Here is a 21,474-nt window from a genome sequence, read left to right on the forward strand (position 1 = left end):
TAGATAAACAGTAGTCGCTAACAAATGCTATGGAATTAGGTGGATGAAGCAACTAGAAATCCAGAAAAGAACTGTAAATGTCTAGAAGGATTTTTCAATGAGCTTGCTCTGCAAGTATCTCTAAATTATTCCTCCATGGTAAAGAGTTTGGAATTAGAAATTGTACGTAACGCATTAGGAGGACAACTTACATAAGAATGCTGACACGGCGCTGCCCTCGCAGGGTCACACCCTTGGCCCTGCATCAGGGAGTGGTGAATGAAGGCACATGACTGTTTTAAGTTAAAATAAGACATTTCAGGCACTGGTCTTTATTTATATTTGATGATTCCTCTCATTAATTGATTTTTTTAAACTGACCAACTATCCAGTACTTCTGATTATGTCAGATAAGAGAAACTCTGCTGTAATATTACAACACATACACACGTGCACGCATGGCAGGTTAAGCAAGTTACAAATCAAATCATGACGTATGATCACATTTTTGTGAAAAACACATATTCCTGGGGGAAAAATGGGGATACCAATGATAGTTATATTTGAGTGGCAGAATTATGGGGATTCTGCTTATGTGTATTTTCTACAATAAAAAAATATTACTTATGAAATAAGGCAATAAAATAAAATAATAAATAATAACTTGTAGCTAACCTTCAAAGTCAAGATCCAAAATATCCCCTCCCTGAAGTTTTTCTGGATTCATATGAAGCCGCATAAGCCACCTATTTCTTTATGCTCCCATAGATCCTTTCTTGTATATCTGGTTTCCCACTTAATTAGTTCTGATATTTAGCATGGTCAATTGTGCCTTTCCCTCTCCTTTGAGAGCAGGGACCATGACTTCTGAATATCCATATTCCATAACACTAAACACAGTTCCCACCACTGAGGAGGTACTCATTAAATGAGTGAATGAATGAATTGTGTGCTGGTGTAGTCACAAATATATCAGAAACAAACAAACAAACAAACAAAAAGGCTCTCTCTCTTAGTGTCCTTTGGTAAGCAGTTTTAAAATCATACTCTGGCCTACGTGATCCAGATCATCTGTCTTAGCATCTTATGTAATCTGAAAGCAAAGGCCATATACCCAGGCCTCGAGCAGAAACTTTCTGGACAAAATGAGAACAGATTTATGAAAAACCCAGCACTGGGTGTTTAGGCAGCACACAGATGCTAGCCAGGCTCTGGAAGAATCCACCTATATAGGATGTTCCCTTGACTTTCACCTCCTGTCCAGCATCTAGACTACCCGTGAGAAAGGCCTCTGTGTGTATAGGGGAACATTTGTCAAGCGTTCTTGAGTTTGCATCTCCTGCAAGCAGAACGACCTCTGTCCTGATTTTGTTAGTGTGATTACTGAAAATGGAGTGGTCTATTAAAAAGTAATGGTCGCCACCACCTGACAGATCTGCTTCTTGCAACATTAGTGTCATGGCGATGTATTGGCAGAATCTCCAAAGTGGAAAAGCATGTTTCCACAAATACGTTGTGTAAACATAAATTCACTTGCAAACATTACTCATTTTGCTTTTATTTTTTACCCTTTACTATTTGCCATTCACCTTTCAGCACACATGTGGCCCTCACTGGAAGGCTCTGATGAGTGACTCTGGGAAAGAGCCAGAGGAACCTTGGTGTTGTCTTATGCATGTTTAGAGTTTTCCCTCTGCTGTTGAGCTACTTGCAGGAGGGGAAGAGAAAAAAGAAAAAACCTATAAGGCAGGACTGAGCAAACCTCATTGGGCTAGGAAAGCTCTGAGGGGGATCTCTTTTTACTAGAAAGGTAAGTCTGTGTAGTGATTTGAAAACTTCCTGCCATTGGGGAATTGGGGTAGGGGAGGTAAGAGAGATGAATAGGTAGAACACAGAGAATTTTTAGAGCAGTGAAGATACTCTGTATGACAGTATAATGACGGATATACATCACTATGCTTTTGTTCAAACGCATAGAATATACACACCAAGAGTGAACCCTAAGGTAAACTATGGACTTTGGGTGATTATGATGTTTCAATGTAAACATCATTCTTGGCAAAAAAAAAAAAAAAAAAGTATCATTCTAGCGAGTAATGTTGAAAATGGAGGAGACTATGCATGTGTGGGTACAGGGGTTACAGGGGAAATCTCTGTACCTTCCTCTCAATTTTGTAGTAAAACTAAAACTGTTCTTAAAAGCAAAGTCTTTACAAAAAAAAAAAACCCACAAAAGCAAACAAGCCCTCTGCCTTCATTTAATCTTTCACTGAAAAATTGAAAGACTGTTTCTTTTGTTACCTCCCAACATCTAGAAGAACCAAATCAAGAAATGAATGATTTCTCCCACTAAGGCTGGACTCAGAAGCCTAGATAGCTAGCTGGGCTATGATGTGTTTCCAGGGATTGGGACCAAAACACTCTTTCCCTTAAGGCCATTCCATTAAGGACTTTATAAAATGCATTTAGCTGGAGATGAGGTTTGTCCGCCTGGGAGAGGAGATTAGGAAGCTTGCACAATAGACCAACAAGCCTGGTGGACCCAGAGTCCTAAGAGAATGGGATGCCATTGGGAGAAGCGCCAAGGCTGGTTAGTTCAGAAGTATCAGGGACCTGGACGTTCGAATGGAATGAGGGAACACACACCAGTGAGGACCCCTTCTCTATGTTTGTTGAGCCCTGTTTTCATTTAGTCCTGGGTCTATGGATTTGTTGGTTTTGCCTTCCCGGTATCCATTCCATCTTCTGCTGATAGCTGCTCTCTGATTTTCCTCGTGGGAAGCTCTGTTCACCACTCTCAGATTTAGGTTTGGATGAAGTTGACTTCACCTCTGACCTCAGGTCTGCTTGTGACCCAGACATGGCAAGGAAAGCAGTATACTCTTCCAGGACAGTATAGAGATGGCTGCATAACCCCGTCAGCAGATGTTCAATTACTATATTTTGGATGAATTAAGAATTCTTCCTTCTATACATGGAGGACTTTCTTGGTTGAATCATGTAAAAATCTCCCTAGCAACAACATTTCTTTCATTATGCTTAATATTTGTCTCTTTTGTTGTTCTTTTCAACATTATAGAATTTGTAATGCAGTTGAATTAACACACAAAATACTGTAGCAGCCTGGGGGGTTAAAGATAATTAAACAGCTGGGAGAAGAATTCATCGTCTAGCTTAATATTCAGAGAAATGGGACGGCAGGGTACTTTTGGTGGTTGAGCATTCTAAGATAAATGAACCTTATAAGAAATGAGACTTGTAGACTGGTGTCCAATAGATTGCTTCAACCAAATCTGGTTAACTGTAAACATCATTAGCTTAAAATGTCTTCTCTCTTACCCCTGTTGTCTGTGATAACATGGGCCTCCTAATAGGGAAAGTGCTGTTCTTTTACATTTTATCCCCTTCTGGGGTTGTTAAAGCTAGCTGAATTGAGGCTTCCTGCAAGCTACATTAAGCTGTGTTCCTCCAGGCCAGAAGGGAAATTGTAATGTCTCTTCTGGCTTTAGAGGTTCCAATGGCAAGGCAGCTTTCTTCCTAAAATCAGAGTTTAATAAAAAAAAAAATAAGATCTAGATCAATCGATTTGTATGCTAGTCTTAAGGCATTTTTTCCTAATATTCCCTCTCCCACTTCCCTCCACAAAGAGCGCATTATGTTCTTGATGTCCAAGATCAAGATCTGCAAAATTTAGATGTTAAAATATGAATCTGATGTTGTGTTTAGAGATGACAATTTTTCCAACCAGTTCTTTGGTGGTTTTCTCAAATCTTTCTTTAAATTGCCAGAAAACACTTTTATGGAATAGCTGACCAAGTTTCTCTAAGAAATGACATTATTTTAACAAAGAAAAAAGTGGTGGTGATGATGGAAACTGTTCTGGATTTAAAGAAGACTAGATTTTAGAAAAGAAATGGTTGGTTGGACCTTATGTGGATCCTAGTTCAAACAAATATCTGCAAAAATACATTTTGGGGATCAATAAGTGAAATTTGAATATGGTCTAAATATTTGGGACTTCCCTGGTGGCGCAGAAGTTAAGAATCCACCTGCCGATGCAGGGGACACGGGTTCGAGCCCTGGTCTGGGAGGATCCCACATGCCGCGGAGCAACTAAGCCTGTGCACCACAACTGCTGGGCCTGCACTCTAGAGCCCATGAACCACAACTACTGAGCCCGCATGCCACAACTACTGAAGGCTGTGAGCCTAAAGCCTATGCTCCGCAGCAGGAGAAACCACTGCAATGAGAGGCCTGCGCACTGCAGTGAAGTGTAGCCCCCGCTCGCCGCAGCTAGAGAAAGCCCGCGCGCAGCAGTGAGGACCCAGCGCAGCTAACAACAAATAAATAAATAAATAAGTTGAAAAAATAAATAAATATTAGATGATATAAGAAGTTATAGTTAATTTTGTTAGATGTGAAAATGGTTTTGTGGTTATGTAGAATGTCTTTAGTTTTTAGAAATGCTTGCTGAAGTATTTAGGGATGAAATGTCACAATGCAATGTCTAATTTATTTTTAAAAAGATGAAGCAAATATGACAAAGATATTTGTTCAATCTAGGTTATGGTTATACAATGGTCACTAAATAATTCCCTATTTTTTATGCATGTTTGAAATATAATACAAAGGCTTTTTTAAAGGACAAATAACTTGTCAGCAGATTCCTTTCCTACATCTATTTTAAGAAACCAATATGGGCACCATCTCTGATGGAAACTGTAGAAGAAAACTCCAAATATAAGTTAGGTAGATTTAAATGAACTTTAAAAAATATTCTCTGCTGTTGGAATATAAAATTATGCAGCATTTATAAGTAAAAGTTCATGAAGCTCTCTTAATTCATCTATATTCTGTGGGTAGGTGGGGATAAATGAATAATAAAAGCACTGCCTGTTGAAGGAAAAAAATTTCAGCTCATAAATTGAGCTCCATGAAAATTATTTAAAGTACTTGTAAGTATAATAGGTTCACCAGAAATAGTTCTCATTTGCAAGATAACATTTCCTATAAATGAACAGAAAGTAATATATGGTCATTGTAAAAAACACAGATAATCCACAAGAAGAAAAAATCTCCAATAGTTTCACTGCCTGTTATTAATATTTTGACATATGTCTATCTAGTACATTTTCCAAGCATAGGTATGTATCTATCTTCCATCCTTCCCTCCCATCCTTCCTCCTCTCTTGCTGATCTCTTTCTCACTCCTTCCTTCCCCTTTTCCAAACTACCATTAGACATGGAAGTAAAACCAGAAACAGGAAATGTGGCTACACCCAAGTGTGGAATCTACTTGTGATGAAAGCACTTCACTCCTAGAATAAAGCCATCTTTACTTTGGCAACTTACAGTATTTTTAAAATAAGTTTTTAAGAATTCTTGTATATAAGGGTGATTAGCCCTTTATCCAAGAGATGAGTTGCAAATACTTCCCTCTGCCAGTTGTCATTTTTAAGTGTTTCATAACTTTATTATTGCAATTGATCATATTTATTGAGATTTCATAAAGTTACAAATAGTTGTAATACAAAAAGGCAGTTATTACAATGCACGGTAGTCCATCAGCATCTCTTGATAACAGCAGTATAATTGCTGGGCAACAGTACTGCACAGAGAAATCTAATAACCATAAGTTTTATTTTTAATTGAGTCATAATTTACAAACAATAAAATGCACAGATCTTAAGTGCTCAGTTTTATGAGTTTTGGCAATAGTATTAACCTGTGCAAACACCACCCAAAACAAAATGTGGGTCATTTGCTTCACCCCAGAAAGTGTCTTTGTGCCCTTTCTAGACAGTTACCCAGTGCCTCCCAGCTGGGCAAGCATTTTCTTTTCTTTATTTAACATCTTTATTGGAGTATAATTGCTTTACAATGGTGTGTTAGTTTCTGCTGTATAACAAAGTGAATCAGCGATACATATACATATATCCCCATATCTCCTCCCTCTTGCGTCTCCCTCCCTCCCACCCTCCCTATCCCACCCCTCTACGTGGTCACAAAGCACCGAGCTGATCTTCCTGCGCTATGCAGCTGCTTCCCACTAGCTATCGATTTTACATTTGGTAGTGTATATATGTCCATGCCACTCTCTCACTTTGTCCCAGCTTACCCTTCCCCCTCCCTGTGTCCTCAAGTCCATTCTCTACGTCTGCGTTTTTATTCCTGTCCTGCCCCTAGGTTCTTCAGAACCATTTTTTTTTTTAAGATTACATATATATGTGTTAGCATATGGTATTTGTTTTTCTCTTTCTGACTTACTTCACTCTGTATGACAGACTCTAGGTCCATCCACCTCACTACAAATAACTCAATTTCGTTTCTTGTTATGGCTAAGTAATATTCCATTGTATATATGTGCCACACCTTCTCTATCCATTCATCTGTCGATGGACATTTAGGTTGCTTCCATGTCCTGGCTATTGTAAATAGTGCTGCAATGAACATTGTGGTACATGACTCTTTTTGAGTTATGGTTTTCTTAGGGTATATGCCCAGTAGTGGGATTGCTGGGTCATATGGTAGTTCTGTTTTTAGTTTTTTAAGGAACCTCCATACTGTTCTCCATAGTGGCTGTATCAATTTACATTCCCACCAACAGTGTATGAGGGTTCCCTTTTCTCCCCACCCTCTCCAGCATTTATTGTTTGTAGATTTTTTTATGATGGCCATTCTGACTGGTGTGAGGTGATACCTCATTGTAGTTTTGATTTGCATTTCTCTAATGATTAGTGATGTTGAGCATCGTTTCATATGTTTGTTGATAATCTGTATATCTTCTTTGGAGAAATGTCTCTTTAGGTCTTCTGGGCAAGCATTTTCTGATTTGTCATGGTAGATTAGTTTTTGTTTGGTTTTTCCATATTTTATTTTGGAATTATTATAGTATACACTTTTTTTGTATACTATACAAGCATAATGCTTTTGAGGTTCATTCATGTTGTTTGTTGCATGTGTTAGTAATTCATTTGTAGTGCTGAGTAGCATTCCATTATATGAATAATCTATTTGTTTACTCACTGACCTGTTAATGGACACTTGGGCTGCTTTCAGTTTGGGGCTAGGAGCATTTGTGTATAATTTGTAGCCATGTGTTTTCATTTTTCTTGAGCAAATACCTAGGAATTTCTGGGTAACAGAGAAGGTCTATGTGTATAAAAAATGGCCAAGTTTCCCAAAATGATTGTATTCTTTTATATTCCCTCTTATCAGTAATATATGTGAGTTCCAGTTGTTCCACAGCCTCAACACTTAGTATTATCTTGCCTTTAAATTTTAACGATTCTAGTGGGTGTGTAGTGGTATCTCATTGTGGATTTAAATTTGCATTACCCTTTTGATAATGAGGATGAGCATCATTTCAGGTGTTTTTTTGTTTTTTTTTTTTTTGCTGTCCACAAATCTTCATTTGTGAAGTTTGTTCAAATCTTTTGTCCATTTATAAATTGTGTATCTTCTTAATATTGAGTTGTAGAAATTCCTTATATATTCTAGATATGTCTTCTCTTCAATATTGTCTTTGCATTTTTTAAGGTTTCTTTCAAAGAGCATGTGTTTTTAATTTTGATGAAGTCCAAGCTATCATTTTCTTCTTTTTTGGTTTAGTGTTTATTGTGAGCATACAGTAATCTTTGACTATACCAGGGTAATAAATGTTTTTCTCTTATATTTTCTTCTAGAAGTTTTATAGTTTTAGCTCTTAGGCTCATATCTATAATCCATTTGAGTTAATTTTTGTGTACAGTGGATGCAAGGGCTGAGGTTCATGTTTTTCCATATGGATTCCAATTATACAAAACACTATTCTTTCCCCCATTGAATTAACTTGGAACCTTTGTTGAAAATCAATTGACCTTATAAGTATGGGTCTGTGTCTGGGCTCACTATTCATTCTATTTATCTTTATGTCTATACCTACATCGATACAATATTGTCTTAATACTGTACCTTTATAAGTTTCAAAGTTGGTTTGTGTAAGTCTTCCAACTTGTTTTTCTTTTTCAAGATCATTTTGTCTATTCTAGGTGCTTTTTATTTGCATTTTTAGAATCAGTGTTTCAACTTTTATAAAAATGTTTTCTGGGATTTTTCTTGTGTCTATGTTGAATTAAGAGATCAGTTTTGGGAAAATGGACATCTTAATAATATTAATGGTTTAACTCTATTAAGCCTTCTTTAATTTCTCACAAGAATGTTTTGTTGTTTTTGATATAAAAGTTTTACATATCTTTTCTTAGACTTGTTCCTATGTGCCTGTGTTATTTTTTAAATTTCATTTTAATTGTTACTAATATATATAAATGCAGTTGATTTTTATATATTGACTTTGTGACCTTGCTATGTTTACTTATTAGTTTTAGTAGTTTTTATTTTTTAGTATGTTTTTAAAAATAGATTCTGTGGGGTCTTTTACATATACAACCATGTCATATGAAAATCATGAAAATTTTACTTCTTCCTTTCCAATATTTTTCTTTCCTTATTGCACTGTTAAAAATTACAGTACGGGGGCTTCCCTGGTGGCGCAGTGGTTGAGAGTCTGCCTGCCAATGCAGGGGACAGGGGTTCGTGCCCTGGTCCGGGAGGATCCCACATGCCGCGGAGTGGCTGGGCCCGTGAGCCATGGCCGCTGAGCCTGCGTGTCCGGAACCTGTGCTCCGCAACGGGGGAGGCCGCAACAGTGAGAGGCCCGCGTACCGCAAAAAAAAAAAAATAAATAAATAAATTACAGTACGATATTAAATAGAAGTGGTAAAAGTAGACCTCTTGCCATATTTCAATTATAGGGGGAAAGAGTAGCCCCTGCTCGCTGAAACTAGAGAAAGCCCGCGTGCAGCAAGGAAGACACAATGCATCCAAAAATAAATAAATAAAATAAACAAATTATAAATAAATAAATAAGCTGAGGATCTAGAGTCCACTTTTCCCAACAGGAAGTTATGCCTAGTGCTTACTGCCAGCTCTAGTCCATGCTGAGAGAGAGAGAGACAGGGACAGAGAGAGACAGAGAACTATTGACAACGAGCACTTAAAACAGTGGCTAATCTCATCCACACTTACATCTGCCTTTGGAATGTATGTATTTAAATAGGTCATGTACTAATCTAAATGATTTTTACGTATCTTATTTAAAAGTTATTTATTTTCCAAAATGTAGCCTTATTGAATAGTGTGAGGGGTTACTGACTGGCACTGGAGAAGCTGACCTGTAATGAGATGTTGAGGGTGGATCTTCCAAAAACTGGCTTCAAATAGAGGGTTTGCCATTTATATTTGAAACCTGATTATTTCATGCAAAATTTTGAATATTATATTTATATTTATTATAAAAGTAATATAGCAGAAAATCTACTTTTTGATTATTGATATTCCTGGATTTTACATACCTTTTGTCCCCCAGACACTGTCATGAAAGCAAATGTTTTAATGTGTGACAGGTATTTGCACAACTGCAATTCAGCATTTCAGAAAACAGTTGTCATCAGTGAAAACAACTCAATGAGGGGAAAGCCACAAATGCATGCACTATAAGAGGTCAGCGGCCACTATCCAGGCTACGTTACCATCTGGTCCTGCTGACGTGGTCATTTTCTCAACTCAGAAAACATGTATCAGTTCCTCCTGATTTGAAATCCATTCCAGCTCTGAGGAGTGACCTCCCTCCCCCACATTTCCCCACCAGCCGCTCATTCATTACCCCTGATGGACCTTCCTTTCCTATGGTATCATGATTTTGAAAAGAGGTGATGACACAGACATCATATTTTTGGAACATCTGTGTTGTTCGGATGCTGCCTTGCTAATACCTCCAGACATATTCCACTTAACTGTCTGTACTCTCCATACTCATACTTTTACTTTCCATGCTTTTTGTAAGGATTCAAACAATGCCAAAATGCTGAAAGTAAAAAGTGAAATGTTTCACTTCAACTTCCCAACAATTTCTTCTAGAGGTACCGAGCATTGATAGTTTAGCATGTGACTCTCTGGTTTGTTCCATGCTTACACACCCAGAAGATATATAGTATGATACAGCCATACCTATACTTACACCTATAGCTATACCTACATTTAAAAAAAACAGAAATGGGTTTATACTGCACATATTGTTCAACAACCTGTTGTTTTTTTCCAGTTAACACTTTCACCTGGCATGTGGGCATGTCATTACACAGAAGTCACCTTATCCTTTTTTAATGGCTTTATGATATTCCATTATGTGATAAACTGTGATTAATTTAACCAGTTCTCTTTGGTGGACACTTAGAAATCTTGTTTTTAAGATTTTCCCAAAGAAATGAATTCAATTCCGGAAAGACATTTTCTTACATCTCTAATCTCCAAAAGACAGTCTGCCCTCTATGAAAACAGGCAACTTTAGATTCAGATAATTAGAAGGTGTGCTATGTGTGAACACTTTCTTCTCTTTCTCCACTTGGCTTGATGTTTTGAATGTAAAACAAAACCAGAATAGTAGGCTCGGCATATGTTGCAACTGTTCATTTAAGGGCTTCTCGTTTCACACGAGCATTCTTCTCTTGCCTGGAGAGTGGTTGCTGAGAAGCTGTGTCACCGTGTGTGTGAGGCCACTGTTCTCCAAGGACCAAGGTAGAACTGGTTTAAAGGAATCTCCTCAATTGAGTGCCAGAACTGCCTTGCCCTAGGACTGATTGCTTTTTGCAGAGCAGATAACTGCGATGTTATGATTACTCACAGGCACACATACGCACAGTCACAGACATGCACAAAACATCACGTCTATATACTCACATATACAATCACATACGTGTGCAGGCACTCACACAGTCACATACACAGACTCACACACCTGCCCACACACACTCATACAGTCATATCGCGATATTCTGCACACATATACATACACGTGTGTGGATATGTGTATAATATACATATGTGTATATATATATGGTTATAATGTGTAATATATATATGTATATATGTGCAGAACGTCTCAATATGAGTGTATAATTATATATATATATTTACAATATATATAATGTATACTCACATAGACACGCAGAGAATCAGTATTCGATAAAAAGTTGTGGGGTAAAAAAAAAAAAGTTGTGGGGTAACACAACATTGTAAATCAACTATACTTCAATTAAAAAATCACTGAATCTGGTGGGAAGCAGACGCATAGCATAGGGAGATCAGCTCGGTGCTTTGTGACCACCTAAAGGGATGGGATAGGGAGGGTGGGAGGGAGGGAGACACAATAGGGAGGAGATATGGGGATGTATGTATATGTATAGCTGATTCACTTTGTTATACAGCAGAAACTAACACACCATTATAAAGCAATTATACTCCAATAAAGATGTTAAAAAAAAGTGAAAAAAAATCACTGAATCATTTAAATACACATTTACCCTGCTTTCCATGAAAAAAAGTTGTGGGGGTTCCCAGCGTGGGTTTGGGGGTGGACAGGGGAGGGCTGGGGGAGCACACAGCCTGGCACACTCAGTCCCCACCCCTGAGTAGTAGGGGGCCAGCCGCCTCTAACATGTGTGCGCCAGCACATCTCTAGGCTTGGATGAGCTGCTCCATGGTCAGCTTGTTCTTCCGGTTCCCTCTTCTGGGATAGGCCTGTGCCACTCACCAAGGACAACCTTCTCAGAGTTGGGGACAGCTCTTAGATAGAGGGCACACATCTAGCACAAAGTACCCACATGCCCACCCATTGCCTTTTCCTGTGTTGGGAATTCAAGAGCTCTTTTCAGTCCAGTGGAAGATTCAGAAATGTTTGAAAGGGTCATCTAGTTTGGTGCAATTCAGCTGAAGCTGCATTAATGCCTGCTCCATGCAAGGAGGTTGGGCACAGTGAACCTGACACTGTCTTCAGGGCTATCTTTTCCAAGGGCTGCATTTCAGACATCTCCAAAGACCAGAATATATCTTCTAAGAGTGGAACACTTCTGGTTCACAGTGGTCTCCTTGGCACAAGTCTGCACCCTGAACACCACTGCGGGCCTAGAAATAATGTCACCATTGTACAATAAATAGAATTCTGAAGATGACAAGTAAATTTCTTTCCTTTGATACCTTAAAAAACAGCATTCAGGGCTTCCCTGGCGGCGCAGTGGTTAAGAATCCACCTGCCAATGCAGAGGATGTGGGTTCGAGCCCTGGTCCTGGAAGATCCCACATGCTGCGGAGCAACTAAGCCCGTGTGCCACAACCACTGAGCCTGCGCTCTAGAGCCCAAGTGCCTAGAGTCCGTGCTCCGCAACAAGAGAAGCCACCGCAATGAGAAGCCCACACACCAGAACGAAGAGTAGCCCCTGCTCACCGCAACTAGAGAAAGTCCACATGCAGCAATAAAGACCCAATGTAGCCAAAAAAAACCCCAGCATTCAGTGAGCCATTCTCATCGTGTTTTTAAACTTTTTAGAAGTCTTCCTTGTCTCTCTTTCTTTTCTTCTTTCAACCAGCATCCTCCCACAGAGATGTGACTGAGCATTTCTCCCCAGAAGAACAGTTTCCCTGACTCTCTCCTTCTTGGCAAATCTAGTGCTTTTTAAAAGTCTCTGTCTTGTGTGAGATGGATGCTAGAGCCTGAGGAAGACGGAAACAGGCAGGAACTTGGGAGAAAGGAATTTCAAGCTGACACCTGTTCTAGCCATTTAGTTGATGTTTATCGAGCCCCCGCTAATATCAAAGGCCTTGCTGAAGTCATTATAGTCTCAGTGATGAAGATGGGCACATCCCATCCAATGGGGAAGACATGGTATAAACAAGTAAATCACTCTATCAGTAGTGATAACTGCTAGGAAGAAAACTGAAGCAAGGTAAGAGCACGGAGGTGTATGAGTGTGTGAGTATGGGGGTATGTGTGTGGATGGGTGTGTGTTTCTCCTTTACTGGGGTTTGGGGGTGGGTCAGGGAAGTTCTCCCCACGAAGGAAACATTTGAGCAGGGACCTGAATACAGTGAGAAACAGTCATCCAGGCAGCGGGCACAGCATATGCAAAGGCCTAAATGTGGGAAGGAGCTCAGCGTTTGCTGGGAACTCCAAGGAGACTGGCTGGAGCACAGTGAACAAAGGGGAGAGAGATGAAAGTGAGGCTGCGGCGGGGCGGGGGGCGGGAGTCAAGGGCCTTGGGTGCCTTGGTTAGGAGCCTGTGTTTTAACTGGAAACAGAAACCCACTGGAGGATTTTGAGGAGGGGAATGACTATGGTCTGATTTTTGTCTTTGAAAAGATGGCTCTAGCTACCATAGGAAGAAAAAGGAATGTATTTGAGAGGGGCGAGGGGAAGGGATGTCTTTATGGAGGATGGTGCAGAGCAGTGTGGGCTGGGCAGTGTGGTGGGGATGCAGAGGTGGGTTCTGTGCGTGTGTGTGTATGTGTGTGCATGGTGATGGTGAAGCAGGAAGCTTTGGCACTCCAAGGCAGAGTGAGCCAGGGCAATAGCCCAGGTGTGGAAATCTTGCTGTATTTGCAGAATGGAAGCAGTAATGAACATTTGTCGAATTATTAGCTGCATCGTCCCATTGCACCCTCTTTATGTCTGTGTGATATCTGCTCTCTGGTGCTGTTGTTATCCATCTTTTGTGGTTGAAAAAGTGTGGCTCAGAAAGGTTGGGTAACTTGCCCAATTCTCATCGCTGATGTGAGCGTGAGCCATGACTTGAATGTAGGTTTGTTTGAACCCAAAGTCCATAATGCCACTCGGCTTTACACTACATTTCATGTAAAAGAAACCGCATGCTTGCCAACAGTGGTTCATGGCCACCAGCATCAGAATCCTCTGAGGGGCTTATTAGAAACACAGATGCCCCTCCATCTCCTGACACAACTTGAACCTACTGAATCAGAACCTCTGAGGGCTTGAGAACCACCTCTGTAGGGAATCAAGGTCTCTAAGTGTCTCGCACATTTCATCCTAATGACCACTCCTTTCACTCCAGCTCTGGCCCCAGTGTCTGAACTGTTCCAAGAGCTATGAACATTTATCTTCTTATTGTTTTGAATAAGTAATAGGTTAACAAGGCTCAAAAATCAAAATGATTTAAAATGATAGATATTGTGAAGTGTCACTCTGAATCCCATCCCCATCTACTCTGTTCCTCCTAATCTCCCAACAGGGAGTAACTATTAGTAGTTTCTTGTGTATCTTCCATTGTTTTCTTAAGCAAATAAAAATATGTAATCTTATTTTCCCCCTTTCTTACAGAAAGGCAATGTGGGGCTTCCCTGGTGGCGCAGTGGTTAAGAATCCGCCTGCCAGTGCAGGGGACACAGGTTCTATCCCTGGTCCGGGAAGATCCCACATGCTGTGGAGCAACTAAACCCGTGCACCACAACTACTGAGCCCATGTGCCACAACTACTGAAGCCTGTGCGCCTAGAGCCCGTGCTCCATAACAAGAGAAGCCACTGCAATGAGAAGCCGGTGCACTGCAACGCAGAGTAGACCCCGCTCACTGCAACTAGAGAAAGCCCGCGTGCAGCAATGAAGACCCAGTGCAGCCAAAAATTAATTAATAATAAAAAAAAGGCAACATGCCATATATCCTGCTATGTACCATGCTTTAAAATTTTTTAAAAAATATACTCTAGAGATATTTTTTATTTTATTTTAATTAATTAATTTCATTTTTGGCTGCGTTGGGTCTTCCTTGCTGTGCGCGGGCTTTCTCTAGTTGTGGTAAGCGGGGGCTGCTCTTCATTACGGTGCATGGGCTTCTCACTGCAGTGGCTTCTCTTGTTGTGGAGCACGGGCTTTAGGCGCGCGGGCTTTAGAGCAGTGGCTCAGTTGTTGTGGCACACGGGGTTGGTTGCTCCGCAGCATGTGGGATCTTCCTGGAGCAGGGATCGAACCCGTGTCCTCTGCATTGGCAGGCGGATTCTTACACTGTGCCACCAGGGAAGTCCCTTTAGAGATCTTTTCACATCCATATATAGAAAGCATCCTCATTTTTTAAATAGCTGCATAATATTCCACTGCGTGGATGCACCAGTTTCTTTAACCAATTATGTACTGATAGTCAGTTGGGTTGCTTCCAGTCTTCTGCTCTTAGAGATAATGCGGTAATGAATAACTGCACATGTATATCATTTAGCAACTGTAAGATAAATTTCCAGAAAAGGGATTGCTGGGTCAAAAGTTAAAGCATTTGTCATTTTGCTCCTTCAGGGTGAACCATTTTGTATCTCCACCAGCAACATCACAGTCTTTCAATGGTGTTTCTAATATAGAGCAATAGATCTTCACACACACCCCCATTACCATTCTGATATGAAATTCTGAGACAATATAACCTACTTAAAGTCAGAATTAAAACCAAAAAATCAATATGATGCTTCATCTGGTAATATCAAAGATAAATAAAAGTAATTTATAATAAAATAAGAAGCATTTCACTATGTGAAGTGCTTGTGTACTTGTGCCTGTAAGCAGACTAAATAGGAATGCCACACCCCCAAATGCAGACTGATACAGAGGTGCTCTATTGGTGACTCAGGATCCATGAGCACAGCTGTAGTTGGAGAAGTGATTTTCCAAAATGGTAAAACACCAAAAACACAAGCAAACAAAACCTTTTTGGTAAGGTTCTGAACAAAACAGAAGACAACTTTCTCTTTATTACACTGCAGTTGCATTCCTGGAAAATTCAGTGTTTATTAAAACCATGCAAAAACTCCTTTGTACTTATATATAAAATGGGTTTAAGTTCTAGATTCAGGTGATTATTAGCAGATTTTTCTCCTATCTGAATGTCCAGTGGGTCCTTTGAAAGTCCAGTGGGACACAGGATGATTCTTCTTTGTGTGGGACTGTCCTGCTCCCATCCATGAAATGCCAGTAGGATTCCAAGTCATTGTGACAAATAGAGAAGTCCCAGTGATTCATTATGCCGCCAGGGGCAATGCCCTCTCCTGCTCTGAGAATGGCTGCTTTGGGGTCTCCTCTAGAACCCATTACTTAGACCAGGACCAGGTGAGCATTTCTAAAACACTCACCTCTGTTTCATCATGTTTCACTTCTGCTCAAACCCCTCCAGCCTCTCTTTGTTGTGGCAGAACAAGTGCAGTATCCTCAGCTGATGGGACAGAGGTTGTAGGTCTGCCAATGAAATGTTCATTGGCTGGATTCAATGCTTCATTGAGAGTTGGGTGTTGAAATATAGGCTTTTGGGTGAAAATGGCAAGTAGGACCAGATGCCTGGGGCTGCACTTGGCAAATCGAAGGCTTTCTTGGTCCCTTGTCCTGATGTGGCTGAACGAACCCCCTGCTTTGGTTTGGAGACCCTCCTTTAAGTGGTTGGGTGTCTTCGGACAACTGGCTAAACCTTTCTGAGCCCCTTCTGTTAAATAAGAGTATGGCACTAGAAGGCTGAGAGATCCCTTTCAGCACTGATTTTTGTGATTCTGGAAAGGATGATAGAGTTAGTAGCTGATAGGACTTCAAATCTGTGACACTTTGAGCTCTGATTTTATTAATATCAGATAGTTTAAATATTTTTTATTTTTGAGAGAGTAGGAAGTGTTTAGTGGGATCTTTCTTAAATGTGTTGTGCATATGCTCTCTTTAAGATGGTCCATGTATAAGTTACAAATGCTCCAGGTGCTGTGATTCTCTGGGGTTGTGATTTCCTGCGCCAGGCCTCCTCTCCCGGTTCCTTTCCAGTTGCCCCCAAATGCCTGTGATGTTCACCTGCATAAGGCTGGCAGAGAATAATGACTTTGTCATAAAATGTCGTCATGACCTTGATGCCCAAGTGGCTCTCAATATAGTCCAGCAGTCAAGTGGTTGTTTATATATGACTAAGCTGTATGATTTTGCTGTGCCTCAATTTTCTCACCAGTTAATAGTCATAACAATAATATGGACATTACAGGTACTTTTTCTTCGTGCATACTATAGTTGACCTTTTGTCAAAGTTTATAATTATGCACTTATCATTATGGCTTTTGGAGTAAAGCCTGTCTCCCTTAATAGTGTATAAACTCCTTGAGGGCAGGTGTCTGATTTGTTCACCAGTGGGTCTCCGGCACACCCTACGGTCCTGTCACAGAGATGCTCGACCGTTATTCACTGGATGAATGAGGGAATGCATGAAGGCCATTATCATATAGATACTACATTGGTAGTGGACTGTAGGCTTATAAATAAGGACTAGTATGCTTTCACTCACTCACACTTATTCATTTAGAAAGAAGGCTCCTGGGGTCTGACGGGAGAATTATTTTCCTCCCAGCCCCCAATTTGAGCAGCAAAGCCATCCGGACCCTTTGCCCTGGGGTCAGGCCGCGCGTGTCTCCGTTTGGAAGTGCTAGCACACTTCCATAGACGGAAGGTGTGCACAGAAGCGGAGAATTCATTATAACCGGTTAGTCATCCATGGAGATTGTAGATGCTGCCCGTGGGCGGGAAGCACCTGGCGCTTCCTGGGCGGGGCCTGTTCCCAGAGCTGCGCCCCGAGGTGGGAACACGACCCGCCCACTGAAGCCCGGGCTCTCCCCGCACTCAGCAAAAACACCAAGGGCACCTGGGCGGTCCTTCTCCCAGTTCAGTCAACTCTGAGATCCAGCCCCACATGTGCTGGGGTAACTTTTTGCAGGGATGCTGGGCAGGAGAGCCGGCCTAGATTCTCGCCCGGAAGCACCAGAAGGAAACTGGAGCCCACCCTTGCTCTCTCCCCTGAAAGCTGAGGGCGTTGAGGCAGGTGACGGGGAAGGTCCCAAAGCCCTTGTAGGGGAGTCATACAAACCAGGCGAACCCAGGCGGCGGATGCCCCGGGAGACCCCGCAGCATCAGGAGCGCGCGGCTTCCGGGGGTCAGTCGAGTTGCGCTCGGTGGGTCAAGGATGACTCAGCCTTGCCCGTGTCGGTCTTTACTGCCGGTCGGCGCGAGGGCCCCACAAAGTTCCCAGTCACACCCAGACCTCCCTCTCGCAGAGGCCGGGGCTCCGAAGCCGGGTCCCGAGCTGAGGACGGCGGCGAGAGAGGCTGCAGGGAAGCCTGGTTCCCCGGACGCCCAGGGCTTCTCCGACTTCCTTCCTCCTCGCCCCCGCCTAGGCTAGCCGCTCGACCGCGTCTCCTGCCCAGCGGGTGGGGGTCCGAGTGGGGAGCGGGTGAGCCCCCGAGCCTCAGAGGACTCTCTTACTCCCGAAATCCAGGGAGTCCGCCAGTCAGGATAGACTTGGAGAAGCAGTGCTTCCCCTCCCGACCCCCCAACTCGCCGCAGTCGCGCGGACCCCGGGCCCCAGCGGGTCAGAGCGCGAGGTGCTCGGAAGCCCGGCCCGGGTTCAGGCGTGCCAGGGAGGCCCCGCTGCGGCCCGAAACCGGGAGCCCCGCGCTCGTGTGCCAGCGCCGCGCCGGCAGCGCCGCCCTCGGCGCCTTCCCTGATCGGCGCTGCGGCCGGAGGAGCAGCCGCGGGCGGCCACGCAGCCGAGCCCCGCTCTCATCCCCACCGCACTCAGCCTTGCCCGACCCAGTCCGCCGCCGCGAGCCCCGGCCCCTTTCTCAGACTTTGGCCTCTTCCCTGCACCCCTTGCCCTCCGGGAAACTGCGCGGCGGGGACGGGGGTCGCGCCACCTCTGTGCTCCTCAGGACCCGACCCGCCGCCGCCTGTTACCCGGCCGGGCCCTAGCCTCCCGCCTGCGCCCCGCCCCCCAACCAGCTCTGGGCTGGGGGTTGCGGGGTCCGGCCCGGGTCCAGCCCGAAAGTGGCGTCCGCGGCGGCGGACTGCGGAGTTGTAAAGAACTCGGCGGCCGCAGTGGGCCGGGCGGGGCAGGGCGCTCTCAGCCGCGTCCAAGGACACTGGAGTTTGCAAGTCCCCGCCCGCGCGGCGCCCCCCGCCCTCCCGCCGCGGCCGGCCGGACTCCTAGAGCCGCCGAGGCGGGGCCGGGCGGCCGCGGCTGCGAGAGGCGTGTCTCCCTGCTTCCTCCCCCGCCTGCCTCCCTCTCCACCTCTCTCCCCTCCCTCCTCCTCTCCGCCCTCCCCGCCCCGCTCCTTTTTCTGCTCCCCGAGTGCGCCCGGCGCGCGAGAGGCAGGCGGGGCGGCGTGGAGCAGGCAGCGCAGCGCGCTCGCCCACCGCCCGCTCGGCGCAGCTCCCCGCTGCCGCTATCGTCGCCGCAGCCGGCGCGTCGGAAGGAGCCTAGCATGGCCGGGCCGGGCTCGCAGCGGCGCGCGTCCCGGGGGGCCTCGGCACTCCTGACCGCCGCGCTTCTCTTTGCCACGCTGGGGGACGTGGTGCGCTCGGAGCAGCAGATCCCGCTCTCAGTGTAAGTGCCAGGTCCTGTGCCGCCCGGGGAGGGTACCCTGCCGCCCGCGACTCGCTGTGCCCAAGTTTGGGCTCCTGCAGGTGCGGCCAGCAGGACCTGCCGCGGGCGTCGGCCTCGCCTCTAGCACCTGCCGGCGGGGACCCGCGTGGGGCGGCGAGACTGGGGTGGGATCCCCTCGCCCCCTCCCCGGGCTGCGAGGGAGACCTGGAGAGGCTCACCGCCGGCGACAGCACCAACTTTGAAGCCTGTTTACCGCGTGCAACTTCCATGGGCCGTTTATTTACCCCTTCTTTGCTATCTTGCCATCTCACTTCTTTTTGGGGAGGGGGGGATGGGTGGATTTCTTTCGACTAATCTTTGCCAGGTGATGCTCAGTTTGGGTGGTCAAGTTCTCAGGCAATTATTCAAATAACATTCAGTCGTCTTTCGGAGAGCCTGGGACACTTTGCGCATTTTGAACTGTGTGACCCCCTCGGGCCCCCTCCCGCGCTGCGCTCTGCAGTTTGGTGCTGGCAGTTTCTACCAAGGCGCTTTTTCTGTCTTTTTTTTTTTTTTTTCTCCAATGTTATACCGCCTGGCTCCTTCAGCCACAGCCCCGTGTGTGCGTATGCGTGCGTGTTGACTGTGACACGGTGTTACATTTGTTCCTGTGCCCTTTCTCCCTGTAGGGTGAAGCTCTGGGCCTCTGCTTTTGGGGGAGAGATAAAATCTATTGCAGCTAAGTACTCCGGCTCCCAGCTTCTGCAGAAGGTAAGGTTTCTGTGGTGGCAGGAAGCGATGATTTTTCCAGCACAGAAAATGGAGGCAGATTTAGTTTTCCAAACAAACGTGAACCCCGAGCAGCATCAGTTATCAGAGGTGTCTCTGATCCTCCGTTTCTTGGCAATGTACTGTGCAGTGACTTCTCCCTACCAACCGGTTATTTTTAGATGACACTTGATTCTAAACACAAAGAAAAGGAGGATACTCACTGGCACTGTCCTGGCTGGGGCTCGGAAACTGAGTGTTTTTGCATGGCTCTCCTCTCAGTGTCGGTATTGCTGTTTCAGTGTGAGAGCAGATGCTCCTCTGGCCAAAAAACGCTAACTTCATCCAAGGGGCAGAATCAGTGCCTGTTATGATGTCTTTCACTTTGCCTGCGTTGGAGGCTGGGGTTCAGTATATCAGAGAAAGATGCTGCACTATTGTTTGTCATCCCCGCAGTTGTACGATCCCATTATTCCCCAATCATCTAGACTCAGGGCTGGGATGCATTACATCATTACAGATAAGGAGAATGAATGTGGTTATCTTTCCACTCAGCTGCACTGCTGGGTAATAACCTATGAGAGTAGTCTACAAACTTAAGAAATTGGTCTGCATCCATATATTCTGGAGAGTAATGAGAATGCAGAATTGATTATTAGGCTTTTATCAGAACCTGCATCAATTTTAATTCAAACAGGCAGCATTATGCTTAAAATTACATTGTGAGATATATGGTCTTTCGCCCTCCCCTCCAAGAAAAAAGGGGAAAAAATGGGCCGGGGAGGAGAGATTAGAGGGGTTAAAAGAATTTCAAGTTAACAAATCAACAGGATTAATCCAGTAATTCTCTCAAAGATAGAAAATAAAATTGGCCTTTAGGGGATAATTCTCTGATACAAAAAGCTTAAATTGTTAAGTTAACTTTTAAGTATTTTAAAATGTGCTTTTTGGGCCAATGTAACATATGTGTCATGCGTGCTGCCTGGTAACCAAGTACGTATTTTATTTATGGCATTCTGCTTTAGAGAGTAGAGTTTTTGGGGACATTATATGAAACAGTTTGTCACATGAAATCCAAATATCGTAATGAAGCATGAGCCCACAATGGAATGACAGAGGTTAGCCTGGCTTAAAAATTGCCAATAGCCATATTCTCTGAAACCATGGAAAGACTGTTATCACAACTCTGTTATTTGGGGACAGAGTTCATTGAATTATAGGCAGTTGATAAAAACTTGAGGTTATGATGTGCCTTTATGGTCAGTGATAATTTACATACCTGTGACCTGCCTCTCAGTTTATAGGAGTTGCCTTTTTTGCTAGTGTTCTTTTAATCTGGACCAGTCTGTACTCAGCTCTGGCATTTTGCCTGCGTGTCAGATGTTTTATGTGAAGAGTTCTGGCCTATTGCATTGCCTGTGTATTTTGCTTATGCTTTTAAAGAAGAGAACATTTTGTATAACTTTAAAGAAATATTTTTCATCTGC

The 21,474-nt window shown here is 43.6% G+C and overlaps 1 protein-coding gene across 1 annotated transcript in view; it reads left to right on the forward strand.

The window, feature by feature from the left end:
* Window positions 1–18,945: 18,945 nt before the first annotated feature.
* Window positions 18,946–21,474, forward strand: part of CACNA2D3 (calcium voltage-gated channel auxiliary subunit alpha2delta 3) — an 899,902-nt gene continuing 897,373 nt past the window's right edge. The window contains exons 1-2 of the mRNA XM_027121113.1: window positions 18,946–19,240; window positions 19,909–19,990. Of these exons, the coding sequence (XP_026976914.1) occupies window positions 19,119–19,240; window positions 19,909–19,990 (204 nt within the window). The 5' untranslated portion in view covers window positions 18,946–19,118. The remainder of the gene's footprint in view (window positions 19,241–19,908; window positions 19,991–21,474) is intronic.

This window comes from Aethalodelphis obliquidens, unplaced genomic scaffold (assembly GCF_003676395.1).
Source record: "Aethalodelphis obliquidens isolate GAN/ISIS:26980383/991018 unplaced genomic scaffold, ASM367639v1 scaffold22, whole genome shotgun sequence".
NCBI lineage: Eukaryota > Metazoa > Chordata > Mammalia > Artiodactyla > Delphinidae > Aethalodelphis > Aethalodelphis obliquidens.